The sequence below is a fragment of the Hakea prostrata genome, chromosome 11 (genome assembly GCF_041222555.1).
Source record: "Hakea prostrata isolate BN-2017 chromosome 11, UWA_Hpros_2, whole genome shotgun sequence".
NCBI lineage: Eukaryota > Viridiplantae > Streptophyta > Magnoliopsida > Proteales > Proteaceae > Hakea > Hakea prostrata.
The window spans coordinates 14464399-14485962 of NC_142610.1; the positions used below are offsets into that span (position 1 = coordinate 14464399).

The following is a 21564-nucleotide window of genomic DNA, read 5'->3' on the forward strand; positions in this document are numbered from 1 at the left end:
AATACAAAGGAAGAAGGGATGGATTATGAAAATTGACATTGTTTCTCTTGAGCAAAGACAATTGAGGATCTAAATTTATAAAATTTAGGTTTGTGACAATATCTGCCACCTATAAATTTTGTCACATGAGCATAGTACCTGTTATTTTACACATGAAAGTCAAAAAGACCAAAATGTTCGTCAAAATTAGGGTATGAAATGGAAATTACCATAACTTCTCCCTCAACTCTAAATTGAGTTTTGTTTGGGGTAAGGTGTCCATGGTGGTGTTCACCACCAATAAATGTTGCTACATTAGCAAAGTACCCACATTTTTAGGGACAAAGGAGATAAACAAAAATGGGCTTCAAATTCAGGAGATATAACTAAAATCATCGTAACTTTTTGTCTCAACTCCAAGTTGGGTTCTTTTCATGGCCAACACTTATAAATTTGGTGAGGAAAGTACCCACCATTTTATGCGCAAGAGTCACAAAGACCAAAATGCCCTTCAAATTTAGGATATAAAATGAAAATTGCCATAACTTATCCCTCTTAGCTCCATATCGAGTTCTGTACGAGACCGGGTGTATGTGATGGTGTCCACCCCTATAAATGTTGTCACCTCAGCAAAGTATTGGCTATTTTACGGACGAAAGCAATGAAGATCAAAATGCCCTTCAAATTTAGGGGTTAAAACGAAAATCGCTATAACTTTTCCCTCTCAGCCCCAAATTTAGTGTTGTGTAAGGCTAGGTGTTCATGACAATGCCAAGCACCTATGAATTTCGTCACATCAGCATAATACTTGTTAATCTCGGTCCAGACTCAGTTTTCTGTATTTGAATATGAGTTACTCATTGACAACTTTATATGTTGCTAGATATATCATCATCGACTTTTAGAGTGAAAGATATAAGAGCAAATTGCATTGGCACACTCTAAAATGGAGACCTTAAAACACTGACACCTTAATTTATATTTAAAAAATTTAAATACCACAAAATTAAATTTTCATTGGATATATTAGTCTAAATTGTCACTAGTAAATCGTTAAGTCTCTATTTATTATACACTCTTAGTAATGAAACTGACAAATGAAATTGACAATTCTAAATTTTTTTTCGTTTTTTGTTTTGGATAAGCTGATGAATCTGATCATTGTTAACCCCAACCATAGGTTTCTCTCTTTGAAGTGATTTACGACATGAACAAATCAAATTAATTTTCCTATTCCTGGTTGTTGTTTGATTTGTTTGACTTGTTCGATTGATAGAGACAAAAAGGAAAATTAATGCTGATTTAAATTTAATTGCAAATCAATGGATCACGGTACTGAGACACCCATCTTACGCTGAAAGAGACGATTGCGTTCCATCGATATAAAAGACACTGTTGATCTTAACCTGAAACTGTAGTCGACGATTCTGTTGCTTTCTTCTTCTTCTTCTTCTTCTTCTTCTTCTTCTTCTTCTTCTTCTTCTTCTTCTTCTTCTTCTCAGCTCTCTCACTCTATCAGTATGGGCGACTGGTTAGAAAGCAAAGATAGTTTCTTTATTTGTTAATTTTCTGTGGAATTTGTTGTTTATGAGAAATTAGGGTTTACGGGTCTCGATTGTTGTTGCAGGTACCGCGATGAAGATGGAGAGCCACTGATGGATCCCGATGATGAGATTTTATCCGATAGGGAACCCTCAGTGGGAAGAGAAGATCTCGATGATGACTGGCGACGGGAACGATCGCCTACCCCAGTTCACGAATCCGAAGCTGGATCCAAGGGGAAGCCCAGGAAGAGGCTTATCAAGAAGAGTGTGAAAGAAACTACCCCAGATTTTGGTGACGACGATGAGGCTAGGGATTTGGTAAGAGACGATTGGGAGGATGATGGTGGTAATGAATTATCGTCGTCTTCCCTTAAGCGGAAGGTTTCTAAGGATGGGGGTAGCAGGAAGAAGGAGAAGAAATCCAAGTCTGAGAGGAAGTTTGGTGACAACACAAAATCTGGGTTCAAGGGTGGAATCTCTTCTGGAAAGACGAGAGATCGTCAGCATGGTGACCCCGAGATGAAGGAGATGTGGGATACTATTGCTGGGTCTGATTCGGAGGTATTTCCTCTTCCAACCATAGAAGCATCTTTTTTCTTTGAGTAGTAATATTAATTTCTAAGAGCTGCAACCAGTTGCAATTCGCCTAAAATTTGATCCTTCTTCATGAATTCACCCAAAAAATGTTTCTTCGCGAAGGTGCTTAAATAGTTTTCAGGTACCCCCCCCCCCCTTCTTTCTTTTTCTTCAAAGGAAACACACAGAGATACAAAACAAGCCAAAACAGTAATAATAATAAGAAGCTTACAATAGTTGCATTGTTTTCTGTGTGAAGGAGTGAATCCATTAATCTGGGTTCACAAGTCTTTCAGTAGGATTGATGCTTTCTTTGCAAAGATAATTCAGAATATTTTCAGTGAGCATTACACATTAACATAATTTCCATGCCTTCTCTTTTTTGGCAATAGAATGACCAAGAGGGTGCAAGGACCCTGGATGATGATAACTTCATAGATGATACTGGTGTGGATCCTGTTGAGAGGTATGGCAGTGACAATGATGCAGTTTCGATTGGGGATGCTCCACAGGTTAGTTATTCATGATGGGTTTCTGATCTTTGCTCTGGCAAAGTAGGGTATTTTTCTACAAATAATCTTTGTGCTACTCTGGTTGTCATTTATTTTATATGAATTAGTGTTGACACATCTACACTGTTCCTATTGTTCTTGATCAAGTTCCGAAGTTTTGGATTAAAAATCCAGCTTAATCAATATGTTTCTCGTAATCTGAAAATTTCACCAGTTTCTATCCGTGGGTTTCAGCTGTGCTGGTTCGAGGCCGTAATTAGGTCCCAAACTGCTGGTTCGAAACCCTTAGGTTTTAATGGGGATAAGAACCCCGAAATAGTAGTTTACTTTGCACCTTTGGTTGGTATTTACATTCAAGATTTAGTACTCGTACACACAGAATTCAATTAAAACTGCTAAAATATCTATTAGGAATTACTAAAACATGAAGTTAGAAACCATTTCGTAGGACGCAAGTATTGCACCTGGTTTCATTGTGATCTTTGTCAAAACCACTCTTGAAATTTTGATCATTGGATTGAATGTTTTTAACATTGTCCTTGACCCCTCCTTCCAGAAGATTAAAAATAAATTTATCTTTTTTTTCTTCTTCTGATTCTGGCAGGCTGAAGAGGGCGAAGAGGATGAAATGAGCCAAGTATTTAAGGGTGGGAAGAAAAAGAAGAAAAATGAGAAAACTCCAGCAGAAATAGCTCTTCTAGTAGAACATTTAATGGCTGAACTTGAAGTGACAGCTGAAGAAGATGCTGAGCTAAATAGGCAGTCTAAACCTGCCGTTAATAAACTTAAGAAGCTGCCACTTCTAACTGAAGTTCTTTCTAAGTAAGATGGTTGTCTTATTGTGGTTACTCGTGTGAGTGCATTAAAGATTCTGGCTTTTTTCTCACATCATGGTTTATGTTATTGCAGGAAGCAACTTCAACAAGAATTTTTAGATCATGGAGTGCTAACTCTTCTGAAGAATTGGCTTGAGCCTCTCCCCGATGGAAGCTTACCTAACATAAATATTCGATCTGCAATTCTGAAAATATTGACTGATGTAGGTTAACTTTATTGTCATTTGTGTTTACTGATCGCTGTGAGTTTGTGCACAAGCTTGGTCATTCAAATAAAATTCTGTGCTGTTGTGCAGTTTCCAATTGATTTAGAGCAGTATGATAGGAGGGAGCAGCTCAAGAAAAGTGGTCTAGGGAAGGTGTGGTGCATTTTACAAATTTACAGGCTTGCTGTTCTTGCAATGGGAAACATGAGTAGTTAATCTTCTTGTTCTTTTTTTCCTTCCACACAGGTCATTATGTTCTTGTCTAGGTCAGATGAGGAGACCACATCAAACAGGAAACTTGCGAAGGATTTAGTCGACAAATGGGTAGGGCAATAAATCCTAAGTTCTTGTATATGTGGTTATGCTTTGGAGGTCTCATTCAGTTGATCTGTATTCCTGTCATTCATTAATTATTGTGAACAAAATATGTGCAGAGTCGACCTATTTTCAATAAGAGCACACGGTATGAGGATATGCATAATTATGATGTTGAGAGAACTCCCTTCCGGAGGCCAGCGATGAAAAAGTATTTATCGTAACTTTTTCCCCCTTCCTTGGGAGACCCCCACATTGTGTCTTCTCAGGATTTAACTAATTATAATTTTTAATGAATCTGATTTCATTATTACCTGTTACAATTTTATAGGCCAGTAACAAAAGATGCAACAATGGACTCAAGAGACGATGATATTTTAAGCCAAGCTTCACAGTAAGTCATCTTCTTCTTTACAGTACTTAAGTCCTATTTTCTACAGTGGCATTTAAGTGATGTGTGTGTCTTATGTATGTATGTATGTATGTATGTATGTATGTATGTATTGATTATTATTTTTCTGCTATAAAGGGCTACAAAGTCTAGCCAATCCTCAGACAGGCTACATGCTTCTAGACCGGAAGCTGTATCACTGGATTTTCTGGTACGTCCACAATCTAAGATAGATCCTGATGCAATCAGGGCGCAAGCTAAACAAGCTGTACAAGATCAACGCCGGTTGAAGGTTAGTACTCTACTAAGCTGAGAAGGATTAAAAGCTTGGTTCTAGGACCCATGCTAATCTAAATTATCCCCAACATATAAATTTTATGTACTTGTTATTCAATTCTATTGCTAGGAATGTATTACTGATTTATAATTTTAAAGGAGATTGCTATTTTATTGCATCTGAATTCTGTACAAATGGAATGCTTCCTGAAACATTACAGAAATTGGTGTTTATCCTAATTTGCTGGAGAGGGTTCAGAGTTTATGAAGATGGTATTGTCGTAATAAGTATCAGAGATTAGAGGCGCACAGAGTGCAATGAATGAGAAGTCCCTCGACAAACATACGCAGCACTACAATAATAAATTGAATTTTCGCAAGTATGAACCATGTTTCCATTATCATTGTCATTAGAGACAAAGAAAATAAGTAAATTGGATCCACTATTCACCCATGAATAAAATTTCAGCCTCAAGGGAGAGGAAGCATTTAATGATGAGTTGGTCGTGTCAATGGGCTGAATGCTAGCTTTATCCATGGGGGAAAGCGAAACCCCTAAGGAAATGGATAGTACACTTACTACAGTCACTAGTGTTTCAGCAACTGTGATACTGATGGCAGCTTGGTTTGCAGTAAATATCAGTGTTCAGCTGGCATAAGCATTATAAGACTTATGCATCAGTTTTTCTTTGGGGTGTAGGTAGGAAACCCATTTGGATCTAGATTGCTAGATTGGATATACTGAGATGCACCAACAATCTAATGCCCTATAAATCTATAATTGAGAAGGTACTCATATTTCAGAAAACAGAAAAAAGGAGGTACCTAGAGTTTTACCACCTTAATTTCCATTTGTTTGATAAGAGGTAAAAAGTCCATACCAAAAAAAAGAAAGGGAAAAACGAAAAGAAAAGAAAGAAAGGAAGTTATACTGAGACTGGATTCAGATCGACCGATACAAAGCTGAGATCGGATTCAGATTGACCGATTCGGAACGGTATCGATCGAGACCGAGGCACCGAGCTTCCATTTTGGTCGTATTGACTCATCCGTTCCACAATAAAACTAAACCTAACCGCCCGTCTCTATGGCTCCCCTGCAACCCAAACAAAGAAAAACATAAATTGAACGAGTAGTTTTCTTGTTAAATTTGCCGCCACAAGACCAAGCCAAGCTAGAACAGTCAAAGCATCATAAACCCTAAGTCCCAGAAACTATTCTTCTTCTTCCCCATTTTAGATAGAGGGAAGGATCTTATTCTCACTGTATTTTTAGCTGAGTTTGGTACATATTACTGAGATTAAAGGGGGAAAACCTTCAAGATGCAGCACGATGAGGTTATTTGGCAAGTTATCAGGCACAATCACTGCAGTTTCATGACAAAGTAAGTAATTTATCCGTTCGCTGGTTCGCTTTATGTTCAATAACAACAACAATGTCTGTCTTTTCCATTTCCAATCGATTTAGTACCGTTTGGGTTTATTGTCTTGATGCTGATCTCTTACTCACCTTTCTGTTTGGATTGGTTCTAGACTTACAACGGGGAACTTCTGTCGCAACCCGTATAACGTGACTGGTATTTGCAATCGAAGCTCTTGCCCCCTTGCCAACAGTCGATACGCCACCATCAGAGATCATGACGGTACCGCCTTACTTGAATTTTATTATTTATGGACTCTCATCTGCCCATGAGCTTATCCAAAGCTAATCCCTTTGTACATAATATTTGAGGTGGATCTTCTTCTCTTGTTGATTTTAACATTCGACTTGCTTGAAGTTTTGGCATAAAGAGGAATTGGGAGTTGAATAATCTTTGAGGAAATTAAGTTAATGCAATTAGGAAATAAAATTCTATGTGAAATTTGTTTGCTATTCAGTGGCCTTTGTCCCATGATAATGGAAGCTCATTATCTCTTCTAAGATGCCTCATGGGTGATGTAATTGAGAAATTACAGTTGAGTGTATACTTTCATATGGTTTTACTCTATACCCATGGAATAGCATCACTATGAAGCCTTTGTCATCCACTTCCCAAAATATTTCACGCGGGGTGATGTTTAATGTGTTGTGGGTACTTCAAAAGCTTGCTCTGTTTTTCAATTTTTCAAGATTTAATCCTATTAATCCAATGATTAACTTTTTCCTCTGGCTAAACTTCCAAGCTATTATGGTCTAGAGATTCAAACTTTGAAGTATTGTTTCCTTGGATAATGTTGCGTTGCCTTTTTTATGTGTTCAGTCACATCTCTTTTGTGTCCTACAACACTCAGATAACTCAAGATTTTGATTTCCAAAAACATTGGTATATTTGACTGGTATTCACACACATTCGCAACAGATGGAAGTATTATGCAGTTTATATATATTTTTTTGGTGGTTACAGAAGCTGAATGTGTTATCTTCATGTTGTTTTTGAGTGGAAAATTTTCTTGAATTTTGACCATGGTTGAACATGCTGGGGTTTTCTATTTGTATATGAAAACTATAGAAAGGGCTCATAAACCTAATGAATTATGGGAAAGAGTCAAGTTGCCCAGTAATTATGAGAAGGCACTTGAAATCATTGACAAGAATCTGGTATTCAACTTTTCTGTCATTTATGATTTATGATTATTATTTTTTCCCCTTTGTAATAAAAAGTTTGGAAGATGTACTTATGCTTCATTTTCACGTATGATGGATTTGGCAGATGTATTGGCCTAAGTTTCTGGTACATAAAACAAAACAGCGTCTCACCAAAATGACTCAAATGCGTATACGCATGAGGAAGCTTGCATTGAAAACCAGGTTTGTGAGTTCTCATGGGATTAGTTATTCTCTTCCCTTTTTATTTGGTTTAGTTTGTTCTTTTTTAAATCCTTCATGCAAATTACCCTTCTAGTACAACCATGACTTAAAATTCATGATTCAGAAGCGTGCCACTAACATTCCCATCAGATCCGATGATTTTGAATTGTAGAAGTGTTCGAATTACATGTGAGTCCTGGATAGAAGTTCTAGTTGAAAGTTTTGATACTTAGTTAAAAGTACATCGATTATAACAATAATTGCATAAATGTAGCTTGCTTTCTTTTCTTTTCTTTTTTTGGTGGGGGGTTGGAGTTAGTTGAAAGAGGAGAGGGGATGAGTCTCTCCTGGTATTCTATACTATACTTTTATTTTTTTAGCTTGCACAATTAGAACCAAGCATCACCCATGCTTGAATATTTTGCAGTTGACTCTTCCAACTCTTTGGTAAACAGTGGGAGAATAGAATTCTCTTAAGTAAAATCTTCATTGTCACTTATCTTTCTTTTTGCAGTTCTTTTCTTCTTCCTCTTCCTCCTCCCTTTTTTTTTTTTTTTGTTTGCAGTTCAAGCCTCATAATACCTAAGACCTTAGACTAATAAGATCATACACATGCAGACAAAGTGTACACAGCCCCTTCTTTCCAGAGTTGACATGTTTCTACTTCCAGTTCATTACTCATTTAGTGACTTAGCATTTTGATTTGTGAATCTTTTTATAGAACAAGTTCATCCTGGTGTGAGCTTTATGGGATTCTCTGAGTTGCTAGACACGGAGTTGAATCACATCATATTAGTTGGATGCTGGATTATAATGAATTAATAATATTGACCTTGGTCCACTATCAAACTGCAAATTTCTTTCTCCCACTTCTAATATCCTTTTCCTGGTCAATTTTGTTTTCATTGGCTTTGCAGGGAAAAGATAATGACAACACCAAGAAAAGAGAAAAAACAAGAGTCTAGGAGAGAAGAAAAAGCTGAAAAGGCTGCGGTTTTGGATAAGGTATTGTCTTTACTAGTTTGCTACTCCAGTTTAGTGTTTCCACCGAAGTTTTGTTGAAACTCGTGGATCTATTGCAGAGTATTGAAAAAGAGTTGTTGAAACGTCTGAAGAAGGGAGTTTATGGTGACATATACAATTATCCTGTTAAAGAATGCAATAAAATTCTTGATATGGAAGGAATACAGGCTGCTAGTGATGAAGAAGAAGAGATGGTATGGCTGTGGCACTCAACCTTCTTAACTAATGCAAACTATATTCTTTACTCTATTTAATTTGATTAGTACCTCTCTGTTTGCACTTGAGCTGAGCAGGAACCAGAAGTAGAATATGTTGAAGGCTATGATGAGCTTGAAGAGGAAGAAGATATGGAAGATTTTGGTGGTCCTGTGGTTGATGTCTCTCTCATGGCTGATGGCTACGGTAATTGCTGATTTGATATTTGTAGAACTATGTTTCCTGTTGTAACCCCTTGGATTGGGTGTATTTGTCACTCCATTCACCCATAAAAGTATGCCCTACTTTTGCATTTATTCCTTAAAATAACTTGCATGTGTGTATGTGCTGTGGTTGATATTAGGTAATGTTGGTGTTGTCATTTTTATTTGTGCATGTGTGTACATGCATCTTTTTGTATGCCAACATGTGTTGTACGTGCCGACGTATACTTCCATTCTTTTAAATTCACATCATTGATCAAGCAATCAGATGCCAAGGAGTTTAGTGGCTTTAACTGGACTATGACTAAGAACTAGTCCTGTGGTTATTGAAGGATGTCAGTCCGCCCATCCATATATTCATTCATCATGAAAGGACTTAAACATCTTAGTGTGATATAGCTTTTATACACCAGTAAAGGTCTGGTAATGTTACTAAATTCCTTGGACAGAGTCTGCCAACTTCTGGCAGTACCTTATGTCTCTGGTTGCACTTACAACTAAACTAAAAGCATTCTCCATATTATGTGGGGTCACTACACATCCTATTCTGTTTTTCCACTCTATTCTGGATCATATGAAATTTATTTTTAATTGCATAATCACTAATTTCTGTTGTCACCACATTGATACCACTCATGTTTCTAATGCCTGATGCACAGGTGGCATGGATGAAGATGATGAAGGTGTTGAAGATATGGACACAGATCGTCGAAGGAGAAAAGGCATGGGTTCAGAGAAGCTTGAGAATGATGAAGTAGGTAGACAATTGAAAAAGACGGCCAGAGTACTTGTTGAGGTAAAATTTTGTCACAATTCTTATTGTGGGAACTATAGGTGCATGATTACAATCTGAATTCTTGATTCTATTGCTGCACAAAAAAGTATACCCAAGTTGCAAGAAAATATGCAAATTTTTTTAAAAAATTATATTTTAACAGTGCTACTTATTCTTGTAACTTGTTGACACCAAATACTTAATATTGCTAATTACAACAACAACAACAACAATAAGCCTTGTCTCAACTAGATGGGGTCAGCTACATGGATTCTTGCCCCCAATCAGTTCTGTTCGAGGCCATGCTAGATACAAGGCCTAAGCTATACATATCCTTTCTCACCACTTCTCCTAAGGTTATCTTAGGTCTACCCCTAGCTCTTCTAGTTCCTTCAATATGGATTATATCACTTCTCCATACAGGAGCATTTATAGGTCTTCGTTGAATGTGGCCGTGCCACGTTCAATATTGCTAATTAAAAATTTTAAAATTAAATCACTTAAATTGGCCTACAGTGTACCAGAATCGGATCATGGTTGAATTAAACAAAACAGAGACTTGAAAATAAAGAAAGTGTGGAAAACAATAATACAACACACTCCAGCAACATGTTGGGCCACAGATTGACCATTCTTGTTGGCTCTTTCCCTATGGCATAGTTCTTGCAATCTGCATTATTGGATTTTTGGCTTATATTATGAAAAGTCGTTGGAGTAGTATAGAATTATTTATTTATTTATTGTTAATGAAGAATATCATTACCAAGAGCCCCAGAAGGGGAGAGAGAGGAATGTGCAGGGAGAGGGAGAAAAAAAGGGGGTGCAACTCCAAAGGTTCTGCTCCCACCATAAGTGAGATTATTGCCCCTAACACCCACTTGTCAACCAAGTCTCAAATAGATGTGCTAGAAAAGAATCCCAAAAAACATGACCAATCCTTGGAGGGCCCAAAGGAATGTCTAGAGTAGGATAGAATTTACTAGAGCATGAGTTGAAGGGGAGTTGACATTTTTTGGCAGAAATGGGAAATGGTTTTGCCTTAATTCTCATTGGTTTCTTGTTGATTTTGGATTGGTAGATACCCTCAGCTGAATTAACTAGTGGAAGTTGTGCTCAGGCACATGAGGTTTGTTTTTTAAAAGAAGGAAAAGAGAGTTAGTATTGAACTTTCTTCTAAAACCTCATACTTTAGTTTTATTAAAGCACACAACCATCTGGTCTTCTGGTGGTTTTAATTATTCACATCATATTAAGAGTTCAAACTAGGTTGACTTGTTGTCAGTTTCTTTATTAGGACATGCTCTGATGCAATACGTAGTTAAGAAGGGATGTCATCCTAGAGTTTGTATTGATTTTTTGTCCCCTTCCCTCTTTACTCTTTTTATTATTTTGCTGTCTCTTGTAGCATCCATGTAGCCAACCACATTAGGTTGGATAACTCTGTCATTGTTTATGCCTTCCCTTGGTTTTTTGATTAATAACAGAGTTTAGACATTGAAGAACTCATTAGTGTGTCAAAATCCATTCCTTGGTTTCCATTACATTTCATGCTTTTAAGCTGAAATTCTCCACGACTGGGTGTTGAGGTAACCAACATCTAACACCGAGCTACTGGCAATTAAAAGACTCGATGGGTTGCTATGGTTTGGGTTGGGAAGGGGCAAGGAATTTATGGCTCCCTTTTCCATGGTTAGTTGTAGCCTGTAAGTAATGCCTTGAGTTAATATTTTCCCACATTTTTGCCATGTTTGAGGACTTGCTTCATTAATTGGTCATACGCGTTGTCAGCTCTGTTCAGATGATGAACAATTACATGAAAAGATTGGCCATCTCCTGTGATTGTACTGCTGTGAATTTTGTTTATTTCTATCATGGCTACTGACTGAGTGTGATTCCTCTTCTTTTTCGCCAGGTTGAGCATGAAGATACCGGTGAAAGACGGAACATGGTTCAATGAGGGAACTACTTGTGAGCTTCTAGAATCAAGACCCTCTCCTTAAAACAGAGCATTCCGGAGAAGGCGGGATTCGATCCCAAGACTTTTGTGACAATGGGGACTAGGTCGTTAGCATTGTGCTTTTCTTTTAATTCAGTATGCACTTTGCTCTCCATAGTCAATTCTCATGCTCCATTGTGCATGGAACCATGAGGACTGTTTAGGGGGCGTTTGGTTCTGCAATTTCCTGGAATCAGATTCCAGGGAATCATGACTCCAATAAAATAAATCGTTTGGTTCACACGTTGAGTCGGAATCCAGATTCTTTCAAGAATCACCAGGAATCCACAATTTACACTAAAAAACTGAATCCACTGGTTTCCAAACAAACTCACCTAATTCAATCCCAAATATAAATATGGATGATTTCCATAGAATCACCATTATCGTGAAAGATTCAGACAGATTCACTTTCCAAAATCAAGTTAACCAAACAATTTTTTTTTACGAATAAGATTCTACAGAGCCAAATTCCACAGACTCATGATTCCATACAGAAGCGGATTCCAGGGAATTGTGGAACCAAACGCCCCCTAAGACTTTTTACAGTTTTGTATAATGAAGGTTGGAATACTCAGGTACATTGTCAAGTGAACTAAAGTTTGAAAGAAAAAAATTTTGCGAGAAACAAGAAGCAATTTTGACTACAGATTTTTCTGAGTTGATTGACGGTGAGGCCATGGCATTAAGAGAAGGACTTCTTCAATGTCTAGGTGAAGGCTTTTGGTGGGTGAAAGCGGAGGTGGATTGCCAACCCTTAGTCAATTTCGTCAATGGTATAGCGGAGGTTCCTATATCCATTCACAATGTGGTTAAGGACATCAATTTCTTGGTCTCTAAATTCTTAAATTGTGTGTGTGTGTTTTCTCCAAGAGAGACTAACAGTTGTGCTGACTCCCTGGCTAGGATGGCTGTCTCTATGCCGAGCAGAGTTCACTGGCTAAGGTCCACTTCTTGGTTATCCAAGTTTTGTCGGATGTTTGTGCTTCTTTGTTGAATGAATTTGAATTACAAAAAAAAAAAAAAAAAATAGCAATTTTGATTTTTGAGAGGTTGAGGAATATTTGATATTGTTGACTTCTACTAGTTCAAATTTAAACGCAAAATTGTTGCTTGGAAGTGTATGTACATTTTTTTTTGGGTAAGAAGTGTATGCACATCTTTACCGCCAAAAAAAAGTGGATGCACATACTGGTCACGGGAGCATTTATGAAAAGCATCAAGCCACATGTCAGTCCTATCAATCTCTAAAACATTCATGATAATGGAGAAGGCATTTCTTAGGGATTGTTTGGTAATGTTTCTATTCCATTTTTTTGTTTTTATTGTTTTTAAGTATGATTTAATTTTTTTCGTTTTATACATTTTTAGGCTGCCTTTGTTTGCAAAGGTGGGGTGAAAAAAAATGAGTGAAAAAAAAAACATGTGGATCCCATGTATAGTGGGGTGATGGAGAAGTAAAAGAAATGAAAATGTTTTGTGGAAAAGTGATGGTGGTGGATGTTACTTTTTACTTTTTCAAAAATTTTCACAAAATTCTACTAAATTTGTGGGGTTTTAAAATGACTTGGGATGGGAAAATTGGATTGCCACATCACCAGACAAGTTTCTCTCACTTTATCACCTCCAAACAACCAAATAATCTACAATTTTGAGATTTAAGGGAAAATTAAGAAATTTACAATTCTTTCAAGAATTTTTCTATTTTTTGTTTTCACCCCACCTTTATTCCAGTAAACAAACGAAGCCTTATTATTTTTTAGTGTTGAAATAATGTGAAACAAGAAAAAGAAAGACGTTTCCACTACCCCCACTCACAAAATCAAAAACAAAACACAAAAAAGAAGAAAAAAAAAACAGTGAAATAGGGAAGAATTTAGAGTTTAAGTTTCAAAATAGAAAGTTATTTTTTAATGTCAAAGGACAAAGACGTTCCTCTGCATTTTCAAGAGAAATGTAGTTATTTATTTCCCCTTTAAATGGGCTCAAAAGTGTACTAGTTCATTTAAAAAATGGCAAAAGAAACACAAGAAAGAGAGCAGATTACATGTACTTGTTTTGGATAAAGATAAAACTACACAAGAAGCAAGTAACAAAAACATTGCCAATTGCTTGCTGTTGATATGATCCAATGATTGGAATAACGTGTCACTTTAGGATCTCATGTTAATCCAACAACATTGATGGCCATAATGAAGGGATTCTCCTCCCATCATGGTGAAGGGAAACCCAGCAATTTTATATTATGGAACAGTACATCTGAAAAACAAAGGTTTACCTTTGTTTTGTATTTATTTAAGATAGATTTAGGGATGCTTAGAGGTGCAAAAGATGCATGGAATTGATGACCTAAATGAAAACTTTTCTTTGTATTTATTTAAGATAGATTTAGGGATGCTTAGAGGTGCATAGATGCATGAAATTAGTGACCTAAATGTTGTTTGGAATTTGTTTAGGGATGTGAGTTAGATAGCTCCATCAGACGGTGATGTGGTGTGAAATGGGCACTCATGTCTGGTGTATCTCTGAAACATCATAACCACTCTGAGGATGGTTGACCATCTTTTTGGACTTGGAGTCTTGGATGATAACCTCTCCCAGTGCTATATCCTCTTTGGCTTTCCTTTCCTTCATCATTCTCTGCGTGTTCTTATAGAAGGTGGCGTATAATATAAGCTGTCCCAGGCCAAACAGTGCTCCCAAACCATTAGGAATCTGCGTGAAATAGCAAAAAGCCACAAACCCAGTAGCTGATTAGCATTGAATCACACAGAGGGGGAAAAGTTGGAAATTACAGTTATAAAGAGGTCAAAACGTAGAAGAGCATAAATAGTCCAGTAAATGCCATTGAGAAAGGCAGCAAGGGAGAGAAAGAAAGGCATGTACTCGACGCTTCTTGTGGTTATCACCAGTTTCTGCATCAAAACATTTTGTAAATGCAAACCCTCTTGTGCTTTTCCATGCATGGAAATATCTGAGACTTTTTGGTAAAAAAAGAAAGAAAGAAGCTACTTGCAATGGAACCACATGAAAATATAATCTCTTCTATCTGGCTTAAGAAAACTTTTACTTCAAAAGAAATGCATGTATGGACATTTATTGATATCATGCACATTTAAAAACATACATGCATGTGTTCAAGCAACATGCATATAATGCAGAAAGTAAAAGAAACTTAAATGGTGATCAGATTGGGGAAGGGAAATTAAATAAAGAAGCATGTGAATGTGTATGGGCATGTGCATGATTGTATGTGCATGTAAATGCTATCAAATACTGACCATGACGGCTAAGGGAGCTGCATACATCAATGTCCCAAAGAAGATACAGATACTTCCTACTATCAGAACGACGATCATAAGTGTGTGCCAGAGTCAGGACAATAACAGTTAGGATTGCAACAAAACCCAACTGTATCAGCAACATAACTAACACTCTCAACCTCTTCTTCCCATCAGAGTAGAGAACGAAGAGAACCCAGATCCATTAATGGTTAAGACTAGCAGGCTATAGGATGAACCAGAGGTAGCCCATAAACCAACCACAGCATGCAATTCATAAGAGCAGCTAAATATGGTGAAAGAGAAGGTGAAAAAAAAAAAAAAAAAAAGCTCTTTTCCACACATATTCATGATGAGTCTGAAGGTTGTTATGGAAGCCTGGACAAGAAGCGGGGAGATGCGTATGTATATATATGTATATACACAGAGGACAAACTCTTTCTGTTTGTTTTTGAAGGTGATCCGCCGCCTGAAGCCTGAAGGCACGTATTACGTACAGAGGAATAGTTGGAGCGTGGCACTTCTTTCAAGGTTCTGAGAAACCTAACTTAAACAAGTCTGAGACTCTTAATGTTCCTTCTAGGGTCAAACATAGAAAGTAAACCAATTGCCAAGAGTAGCATTTATTGGATGCTAATGTGGATTCCACAGATCTTCCCCTGAATTTATGTCTTGTTCAGTTGATGCTTATCCATACTTGGTGGGAGAAGTAATAGAAAAGGGCCACCCCAGGAATATGGATGAACAGATGCACAAAGAAATAAAACCTACCATCTGATTATCTTGTAGAATCTCATTTTCGTATTGGGTCTTTAATGAATCAGGTGTTCTGAACGGGTGGTTTGTTAGTCATTAACATCATTATCGTTTATCGTTTAAGTAGGTTGTTCATAGCTTTACTGTGACTTTGACATGCAATTAGAGTTGCACACCGCATTAATACTTTTCAAGTTCCATCTTCAGTTTACAAGGGTAGACACCTATGCCCTCCACTGCATGTGTTGCAGTTTGCTGTTCATCTCTCTCTCTCTCTCTCTCTCTCTCTCTCTCTCTCTCTCTCTCTCTCTCACATAATAGATTTTGGGTCTAGAATACACTCTGAAATAGAAATCTCTAATCTCTATTGTGGTAAAATCAGTTTTAGCCCAAAAGTACATACCAAATACAACTCTAGTATCCAGTGACACATCTCTATCATATATGACCCTCAGGGCCACGAGTTGATGCTAAACTAAACATTCTCAAGAACATATGTTGAGAATTGTTAGATAAGGATTCTCAGGACACTTCCTTTATCAACCTGTTTATAACTACTAAAATAAAATGTTAAACTAAACATTCTCAAGAACAAACAAACAACCTGTTTGACAGTTTGACTCATAAACATATGTACACAGTCTAAAGTCCTGTCATGTTTACATTTGTCTTTTCAACAGTGTCTAGTAAAATACGTACAGTCTCAAAAAAATATATACATTCACAGTTCAGTCAAACTAACATCAGTTGCAACAAAAAGAAAAGAAAAGTTTTCCATCTTCTACTTTAAAATGCACTATCAAGTGGCAGCACCCTTGCTCTTGTCATCTATCTGTGGACCTGTCAACATTTACAATAGTGAGCTTTGCGGCCCAGTAAGCAATATAGACAACCATGTAAGTAAGTCAGACAATTCATCATGCATCAATTATCACATCAAAGTCATATAATATTGTGCATTTCAATTTTCCTTTCATTTATTTTCATTTCTGTTATTTGACATTATAGTCTTGAGCCTAGGAAAATCCAGAGGATGCACATTTCTCTTCACCACCGAAGTGGCTTTTGTCTCTTCACGTCACCGAAGTGGCTTCTGTCTCTTCACCACCGAAGTGGCTTCGTCTCTTCACCACCGAAGTGGCTTCGTCTCTTCACCACCGAAGTGGCTTCTATCTCTTCACCACCGATGTGGCTTCTAGGCACAAGGCCTTGTACACCTCGTGATTTGCCATCGGCACAGACTCATTCTTTTCACTTTTCAGTCTTGCTTCATGCCCTCCCATTTGGGTACATTAAGCACCAAGACTTACAGAAGCCATTACATTTTCATTTCTTTTTCTTTTACTCTTTTCATATTCAATTCATCATTGCATTACCATGCTCTGTCTATCTTAATGTATCTTTTCATTTTAATCATCATTCAGTCTTATCTGAACACAGTTCATACAATTCAATCATTTAAATATGAAAGCATGATAATTCTACATTTAACAAGCATGAACATCATTTCAAATTCATGATTAACAGTTCAAGAATACTATCAGCATTCCAATTCAAACAGTTCAATCAAGTCATTAAATTGTCATCCAATCCCATGCATTTTGTTCAATACAAAAGCATATATCATGCACTATCCATAAATTGCATCAACGAATAAATAAAATAGATTTCATATCATCATGTGAATGTTACATGTCTACTAAATGGAATCACCTACTTAATATACATAGGTTGATCAATATCACTTACCTGTCCCTGTTCCATGTGTGTATGTTTTGACCTTGGTTCCGTTAAAATCCGCTCTCGCTCTTGTACCTCGAGTAATTACTGGCTATTTTGAATACGCGGGAACCAACGGGAAATTTTCCCCTTTTTCTTCTCTCTCCTCTTCCCTTTCTCTCTCCTCCCCACGGTCTTCCTCTTCTCTCTCCACTCCCTCTCTCTCCTCTTCTCCCCACTCCTTCTCTTCCTTTAATGGCTTCCCTTAGTTCCCTCCACTTTCTCTATTTCTCTCTGATTTTGCATTCTTTCACTTCCACTCCTCTCTCCTCTTCTCCTCTTCTCCACTTCTCCACTCCTCTCTTATCTACGCTTATAATTCTCTCTCCTCTAGCTTTAATGGCTTCTCTTTTACCTTTTCTATTTCTCTCTATTCTCTCTCTTCTCTTTCTTCCTTTAATCTACAAACACACGGATATTCATTACTTCACTTCCACCCGTCTCTCCTCTTCTCCACTTCTCCACTCCTCCTCTCCTCACGTTCTCTCTCTCTCTGCGCGTTCTGTCTCTTCTCTTTTAATTGATTCTTCTCTCTCTTAATCTTTCTTCTTCTTCTGTTTTGTCTTCTCTCCCCACGTTCCACTTCTTCTCTCACCTGCTACACTCTTTAATGCCCTCTGTGTGAAACCCAGCCCTAACCTTGACCCGGAAACCTTGTTATTTGTAGGTCCGATGACCCGAAGTAAAGTAAGAAGTCAGCTTTGGGCCATCCCAGTAGAGGACTTGGTGTCTGGCTTTGAATCCATGAAGGTTGATGATGAGGTTCTATTTATGGAAACAGAATCCTGATGAAGATCTAATTAGTTGATGGACTTGGAGTGCTCTCTATCTTGGTTTGAAGGCATTTCTACCTACTAGGTAAGTCACTTGACTTGTGTGCAAAACCCCTTTAGGTTTGGATTTGATCTGGGCCTTCAATTCCCTGTTTTGGCCTTGCTGTCTGCATTGGTCGACCGATTGGTCGATGGGCCAGTCGACCAATCCACTCGACCAATGGGTGTTGTCTTTGGCAATTAGGTTGATTCTTGCTCTATTTAAGTCTAACCTCGAGTCCACTTCGTATTTGCTGCCTCCAAACCCTCTGGAACGAACCAAAGACCTCTGCAAGTCATCTCTCTTGCATCCTTGGTGTTTTCTTGACGGATCTTCGTCGGAACTCTTCTTTTTGCATCAAAAGGTATGTCTACTCTCTCTTCTTCTCCTACATCTTTGTTTTTCTTTCCTTTTTGAGTTGAGACAGTAGAAGAGATGCTGCATTCTCTGTTGCAAACATCTCCGAACATGTTCTCATGATCATCCTAAGGATTTAAGGCTAGAACAATGATCTTAACCATGATCATTGCAAGCTTTTGAAGGATTCATGATCAAACCATGATTTAATCTCTGTTAATTTCCTAATCTGAATTCCGATCTCTTTGGATCTTCTTTCATTGATCATGTTAGTGGTTAATGGTTGTGTTTTCTTTCCATGATCCATAATCCATAGAATTCTAGTTGTTCTCTTCTACCTTACTATGTGTTCTTCATGATGCATGATAGTACATATATGGTAGGTTTTATTTCCTTATTTAGATTTATGCTTCTAAGCCTTATTCCATGAAGACCTATGCATGTTTTCATGTTTTCATTAACAAAGCAATGATCCATCCTCCTATAGTTCTTGTCCTTGTTTTCTATTTCAAAATTCATCAAGATCCATGTTTGATTTATTTATGGTAACTTTTTGTTTCCTAATTTGGATCTTGATACCTTGATTTGATTAGTGTTTTGAGGTCCCCTATATGTTAGAATACTACTGATGTAGTCTACCCCTTGATTAGTACTCTTTTGAACCACCAAATTCGGATTTCATATCTCAAAACTCTGATTTTATAAGCTATCGTCTGCATTGGTCGATCGATTGGTCGCTGGACCACTCGACCAATCCACTCGACCAATGAGTACAAAGCAACTCCAGAATTGGTCTGTTTCGGATGTTTTGATATATATTCTGTTAGGGATCTTTCCTAATATGTTGTATATACTTGTTTAGGACCTTCTTCTCAAGTTTGCCAAGATCTTACTTGATTTCTTAGGATTCTTTGCGAGTTATAAAAGGTAAGGATGGTTATTTCCTTAATTACATAGATAGCATGAATCTAGTTTCTATATTTGAATATCATTAATATGTTTCCTAAATTAGATTTTTACAATGATATACTACTGTTGCATAACTTTGATTACAGTAGCATTACTTATTCATATTGAATTGATTCATGAATGATTTACTTACCAATGTTATACAAGTGATTGTAATTACTGATTTCTTTCCATATATGGAGTTACCATATATGTGATGATATGAATTGATGCATGTGTATGCTTACGTATGGTTTGGAAAGGAGAGGTGTCCTTTTGACACTACGTCCTTGGACTACTACGGGAATATTATGGGATATTTCCGGAGATGCCCTCTGGACACCTTCCTAAACTGTTGGATGACATATATAGGATTGTCTAGTAGTGTTTGGCTAGGATGTCCTGTTATGTCAGACCCTAATCGGAGGGGTATTGAGACCGAACGACCCGTGGTAGCAATGGGGATTCATGGGCGCTCAAGACCGGTAACCAACCCGTGAGAGGACAGGAATCACATTGTGGGGGCCATTTGTTGGTAGGGTTGCATATGGTTAGACTTGGGCTCACGGGCGCTTAAGACCGGTAACCAACCCGTGAGAGGACGTGAGAGCTTCCCGTTTACCATATGTGGATAACCAATAGGGTTGATGAGTCCGTAGTCCGAGTTGGTCGGTGCCATAGGATACGCCGACTCTAGTGTGAAGGATACCGGAAAGGATCGTCGGGGACGAGGAATGGAAGTATCTCGGATCGACTTGATGTAACCAAGTAGAAGACTTGCATTTGGCTAGGTTTTACCCCGACATGCGCCAGTACTTATACCAAATGGTTGTGAGAGAGTGTGTTGACTTAACCCCCGCCAAGGTTTGTCCTGAGGGATGAAGGACCCATTACCAATCGGCTGCTCAAGACCGGTGAAATGATCCGTGAGAGAATCCAAGATATCTTAAATGGTTGAGGATGTGAGTGGACTTTCCTAAAGAAGTACGGTGCTATGACTTAAAGCATGTCCGCCAATAGAGACCAGCATACTTAGAGTTAGATTCATTCATTCATTGTTTGTCTCATATCATATTGCATTTATGTTTGTTACGGAATTCTGCCATTTATGTTATTATGGATTTTAATCGCTTTACCGAGTTTCTTTGAAACTCATTCCTTTATTGTACAATGTTGTTAGACTATCCTGCAGTCTACCGAGTACTATGACGGTCCCTATGAGGAAGCGCAAGGCGAAGAGACATATCTCCGGGGAAGGTGATTGCGGTTACCACAATTACTCGAAGATCCCGCGGGTGGTTATGCTCCGTACGATGCTTAGTCCGACCATTGAGTGGAAGCGTCCTTGTGCTATTTATGAGATCTATACCTACAAGGATGTCGTCTATAAAGTGGAGAATAATTTAGTTACCCAATGTACTTGCTACTGGGATTAGATTTTGTCTAGTTTATTCTTTCGAGCTACTTTTCCGCTGGATGTAAAGTGGGATTTTTGCTTCACTTTACTTATTTGTTTGACACTCTGATTATATCTATTATTCCGATTCGTTTATGATTCATTCTTTCATTATTGGATCTATGATTTATCTTCCGCACTCTTGTTATGGTTGTTCATGATTATGTTATTGTTTATGTGGGAGGTTGATCACTCGATACCTGATCTTCGGGCTGTGGATCACACTCTCGGGTATGCCAGATAGGGTACCGGCTGGGAGGGCGTGACACTCTGTACTTGTCTTTCTCTTTTCTTCCATTTCTCTCACTATTGTTATGTCTCACGCACAAAGGTAATAAGAATAATATGTTTTTCATCTTAAATCTCCTTTTAACACCTCCTCCTTCTCATTTCTTAAAAATCTAGGGAGTGGGAGGTGTCATTCCCTCCTCTCTCTCTCCTCTTTAGTCGGTTAAGGATATATATATATATATATTATAAAATGATTAATGGGCTTTGTTATGGGTTTGTGGGCCCACTGTAATACTTTACCGCAAGGC

The 21564-nt window shown here is 37.7% G+C and overlaps 2 protein-coding genes and 1 pseudogene across 2 annotated transcripts; 2 read left to right on the forward strand and 1 right to left on the reverse strand.

The window, feature by feature from the left end:
• The first annotated feature begins 1237 nt into the window (after positions 1–1237).
• Positions 1238–4776, forward strand: LOC149000284 (protein IWS1 homolog 1-like). Its single transcript, XM_089140624.1, has 10 exons — positions 1238–1510; positions 1607–2084; positions 2492–2611; positions 3216–3433; positions 3521–3650; positions 3744–3806; positions 3900–3977; positions 4088–4179; positions 4300–4362; positions 4498–4776. Exons 1-10 carry the CDS (start codon positions 1500–1502, stop codon positions 4670–4672), a joined length of 1428 nt encoding a protein of 475 aa, XP_088996750.1. The 5' UTR covers positions 1238–1499; the 3' UTR covers positions 4673–4776.
• A 921-nt stretch (positions 4777–5697) lies between these two features.
• LOC149000285 (uncharacterized) lies at positions 5698–12261 on the forward strand. The gene is made up of 9 exons (XM_089140625.1): positions 5698–6019; positions 6168–6276; positions 7093–7212; positions 7325–7422; positions 8340–8427; positions 8505–8639; positions 8739–8847; positions 9524–9660; positions 11552–12261. The coding sequence occupies exons 1-9, from the start codon at positions 5958–5960 to the stop codon at positions 11594–11596; spliced, it is 903 nt and encodes a 300-aa protein (XP_088996751.1). The 5' UTR covers positions 5698–5957; the 3' UTR covers positions 11597–12261.
• Positions 12262–14143: 1882 nt separating this feature from the next.
• Positions 14144–17436, reverse strand: LOC149000286 (bidirectional sugar transporter SWEET4-like; annotated as a pseudogene).
• Positions 17437–21564: the final 4128 nt, after the last annotated feature.